The 4,628-nt window shown below is 51.3% G+C and overlaps 1 protein-coding gene across 1 annotated transcript; it reads right to left on the bottom strand.

Annotated features, from left to right (window-relative positions):
• Positions 1 to 1,563: 1,563 nt before the first annotated feature.
• Positions 1,564 to 2,723, bottom strand: LOC101773910 (proline-rich protein 4). The gene is made up of 2 exons (XM_004983180.4): positions 2,446 to 2,723; positions 1,564 to 2,329 (listed from the first exon to the last, which is right to left on the bottom strand). The coding sequence occupies exons 1-2, from the start codon at positions 2,627 to 2,629 to the stop codon at positions 1,740 to 1,742; spliced, it is 774 nt and encodes a 257-aa protein (XP_004983237.1). The 5' UTR covers positions 2,630 to 2,723; the 3' UTR covers positions 1,564 to 1,739.
• Positions 2,724 to 4,628: the final 1,905 nt, after the last annotated feature.

Here is a 4,628-nt window from a genome sequence, read left to right as displayed (position 1 = left end):
CGGGGGAGGGGTAGAGGAGGTTGTGGGGGCTCCATTTTGCCCATTACCATGGAGATTTGGAAAGGGGAAGGGGGTGGACGGTGGTGGCTTCTTGGGTGGCGGCACACGGCATGGTGGCGGCGGTGACTTGGCAGCGTGCAGGAGCAAGGCGGGGAGCGGGGAGGTGTTGGCGACTGGGAGGTGGTGGAGGGGAGCTGGGCGTTGAGGCCTTTTATAGACAGCGGAGGTGGCCGGCGGTGGTGTGCGGCGCGGGGGCCGGCAAGTGAGCAGCGGCGAGCGGGGCTTGCGTGGCGCCGGTGGTGTGGCGGTAGGAGCTAGCCGGTCTGGCGCGTAGGGCGGGGGCCGGGGGTGCCAGAGGAAGGGGCGGCCGCGGACGGCATGCTGGGCGCGCCGGCGCCGGGCGCGCTGGGGGCCGGCGGGGCTGGGGCCGGGCGCAGGAGGGAGACGGTGCAGGCGGCCGGGGTCGGAGGGGAGTAAATGCTCCGGGGGGGTGGCCAGGGGTGGCGCTAGGCACGAGGAAGAAGTGGCGCCAGGAAGAAGAAAGGAGGAGGGAGGAAGAGGAGAAGGAAGAAGAAAGAAGAAGGAAGAAGAAGGAAGGAAAAAGAGAAAAGAGAAAGAAAGGGAAAAAGGGAAAGAAATAAATGAGAGAGAAAAGAGAAAAAGAAAGGGGGCACCGGCGGCGATTGCGGCATGCAGCGAAAATTACGGGAGAGGATAAAATGATGGCTATCGGCTTTGGGTGCCGGGACGGTGAAATCGCTGGGAAGAGTTTGGATTTTCGAGAGCTCAACGATAAAAAGATTTTGAAAGCGATTTTTAGCGGGTGATTTAAGGTGGTGATTTTTGTGGATTTTACAGCCGGGAGCGGAGGAGGTGGGCGGTGGCCGGAGGTAGGAGGGAGGCGGCGCCGGCGGAGGAGGGAGATAGGGGCGAGAGGCCGGAGAGGGCGAGAGAGGAGCGCGGGGTTCGCTAGCGAGGGAGAGAGGAGAAGGGGGCGAGAGAGTGCGGAGAGGGTGGGGAACGGGAGGGGGCCGGGTGCGCGTGATTTTAGGGGCGGAGGGAGTGGGGTTTTTTTTCGGTTTTTAATGTTTGCCGAGTGCTGGTTTTTTTACACTCGGCAAACCCCTTCTTTACCGAGTGGAATCTTTTGACACTCGGCAAATCCCTTCTTTGCCAAGTGTTTTTTCTTTGCCGAGTGTTTTTAGCTTGACACTCGGCAAAGAGCTTGTTTGCCGAGTGTCGAAAAAAATACTCGGCAAATTTGAGGTTTCCCGTAGTGCATTTAGTACATATTTGTGTTATTGCTTGGTACTAAAGGCCTCTACACGAGTTACTTATAAAGGAAAGCATATCTAATATAATCACATGTGATGTGTAGGTGAAGATGGTAAGGAAGGTTCGCGTGAGGTTTGAGGTTATGGGTTCGAATCCCACGGACCGTGTACGCACATATTACTTGTGCCTTGCGATGATGGCGTGTGCAGGGGCCTCTTGACGGTTCGCCAATTTTTTCTTTATTTTTGGATGGTCAGGCGTCCGGTACTGAAGGGTTCCGACACCTACTTGAAGTGAGTTGTCTAGCAGTGAATACTGAGCAGGACACTTAGATTATACATCTTGTTACATCCTATTTCATGGTAACGCACAGCAGATCCTCCGAACATGACACGAAGTGACGAAACCAAGATCAATATACATGCACACTTCGCCGACAACAGCTCTGAAACTGGACGTTTTCCTCAGGGAGTCCCCGGCCGTCGACTCTTGGAAGCGGATGACGGCGGTATGCCAGGAAACAGGGGAGGAAGAAGCTGGGGTGGGGGTGGCGGCGGCGGGTGAACTAGTGGCAACAGTGGTGGTACTATCGACGACGGCGGTGGCTGTGGGACAAGCGGTGGCAGGACGGACGGCGGAGACGGTGTGGGCAGAAGGGGTGGCACGAGAGACGGCGGTGCTGGAGTGACTGGGTTCGGCGGGATCGGCACGCCACCGACGTTCGGCGGCTCCGGCACGAACGGGATCGGCGGGAAGAAGAGGCCCTTCTGGCCGCAGAGCTCCGGCGTACGGACGGCGAACGTGCCGGCGGAGAATATCCGAGCGCCGCCGCCGTGGCGCTTCGGGCCGACCAGATGTAGCCCTCGAGCGGCGCACGGCGGCGCGTTACCCGACGGCTGCTGGAGGTGCACCGAGCAGGCCGTGACGGACCGGAGCCGGCTGCTGGCCTCGTGCGGCAGTTGGACGTGGAACGTGCCGCGGCGGTCGGTGACCGCCTCCTTCTGGAAGACCGTGCGGCCGTACCCGTCGTGGCAGCGGACCGCGACCAGGGTGCCTGGAACATGAGAAGAGAGCAGGGCGCAGTGTAGTAAGTTAGAAACCGGCCGGTGACGCTAAAAATTGTTTGAAACATAACATTCGTGATACGGTGATGAAGGCAAGTTTCCCCACCTGAGATGGCCTTGGTGGGCTCTGAGCCGGAGTGGACGACGGAGCCGATGACGACGGCGGCGGTCAGTGGTGGCCGCGCGTGCTTCCGGCCATGGTGGGCGGCGGGGTAGCAGTGGAAGCAAGAGAGCAGAACCAAAGCAAGGAGCAGCCAAGAAGAGTTCATCATAGTTGTGCTGGTACTCATCTTCTCGTGGAATGGGCCGGAGACAGACGCCTTTGTCTACGTCTGGGACCTGGTGTTTATAGATTGGGGCGAGTCGTGATGTAGCGCTGGTGTTGGTACACGTAACACGTTAGTAGTTGCATGCGTACAAAACTAAGGGTTGAACCACAGTACCACACTGACACAACTCCGCCTGAGGCGGCGTTGCCGTCTAATATGAACGCGTCGATAAGAGGCTACCAGCCGTGTTTGAAACTGCAAGGACAGAAATACATGAATGGACGCCTAGACGGACCGAATGGCATGGAGTGTTTTGGTAGGTTCTGCCGCATGCGTGTCTGTCTCCATCCTTGAGCGAGAGGGATGTGTATCGTTTCTTGGCGTTTGCATCATGCATGGTTTCTTGGCGTCTTTTCCCTTCACGGGATGTTGTTAGGACCTAGCTAGTAATAGCTAGGAGCTAGTAGTAGGCAGCGCATCATTCAACGAGCCAATAGTGAAGGATAATGTATTAGTCGGCAGCGAATCACGAGCCAATAGTCAAGGATAATGTTTGCTTGGTTTAGCTCATAGCATCAGTTATTCTGGTTTCTTTTCGTCTTGGAAATTGGGAAGTAGGCTAGGAATGGTTCTACAATGGCTCCAAACTGGCAGCTCATTGTGGCTACGCTTCCATGCTTGAGGAGATTACGGGTGTGTAACCCAGTCCCGGCTCCAAAACTTTATATAGCTGATCTTCACTGTCTCTAGAAATTCCTAGAGCAAGACGAACAGTAACATTGAAACTGGCTACACTTCAAAAGCATATGCCATCTCTTATTGGACAATTAGGCAATTGTAAAATTAATTTTCAAAATAAATAAACATTACAAGAAATTTTCCGATCTATGACAAAAATTTTATGACACATTTGTTCTTGTCATAGATCTACGATGTTTCTAGTTGAAAACGTTATAAAGTTTCACGTCCGAGAAAATGCAGTGACAAAGTTACCCAAGCCAAAAGGAAAATGTCACTCGCTGTTTCATGGTGGTTTTATGATGATATAAGGTCCGCGAAAATATTATAAATCAACCAGGATCCCACGTGTAAGTTTAAGCTGATAAATAGGGTGGTAAAATAAAAAAGAAAACTTGCTCCTCCCGTGGATCCACTACAAGAAATCTTTCGATCTATGACGAACCAAAAAGTGTCATAAACGTGTTTTTTTGTCATAAACCGGGATTTATGACACGGGAGTGACGAAAACCCTTCGTCATTAGTCGAGCATCATAAACCGCGACCAGTGACGTTCCTTATTTTTGTTGCATCAATAAGATAATGACGAATGAAAATTCATCCCACGTGTCATTATAAAACTTTTTCGGAGGTTGTGCCACGTTGGATAAGAATCCAACTTGACTCCGACGTGGCAGAGTTGTTATGACAATTTTGGCTCATCATAAATTGAAGCCCGGTCTGGTCCATGTAAGAGCCTTTATGAGCCCAATTTTGTTGAGCCATTTTTAGCCTATTTTAGATTTTCACGCTATTTTTTGGGCCAAAAAATATTTGTTGGACACCATATTGGGCTGTTTTTTTAGCCCTAGCCCATCTAACGAAGAGCCATTATTGTATTTTGCAGTATCATATTGGGTCATTTTTTCTGGGCTCTAGCCGATTACTGCATTTCATAGTGCCATATATTCAATTTTGGCTGCTGATCACCATCACAATCACAAACATAAAAATAACTCATTTCCAACTTCTATATTGTTCACATCACAATCAATGAATAGTTCACCAGCAACAATAATGCAACATACAACAAGTGAAGCATCAACAATACAACATACAACAAAAGTTCATCAACAACAAACAACAAGTTCACCAGCAACACACTTCAGTTGAGGGAAGGATTTGCCTAGCTATGATTGGTACTGAAATTTATCAGACTAGAAATCAGATAATGCAACTGCTTTGTGGTGTTCTTCAAAGCTTTGAGATCTTTTGTCTGAGACTTCAATATTGTTTCTTGTGC

This window comes from Setaria italica, chromosome IX, assembly GCF_000263155.2.
Source record: "Setaria italica strain Yugu1 chromosome IX, Setaria_italica_v2.0, whole genome shotgun sequence".
In the NCBI taxonomy this organism is placed as follows: Eukaryota; Viridiplantae; Streptophyta; class Magnoliopsida; order Poales; family Poaceae; genus Setaria; species Setaria italica.
Note: the sequence above shows the minus strand (reverse complement) of the source record. Positions and strands in the feature narration are given on the sequence as shown.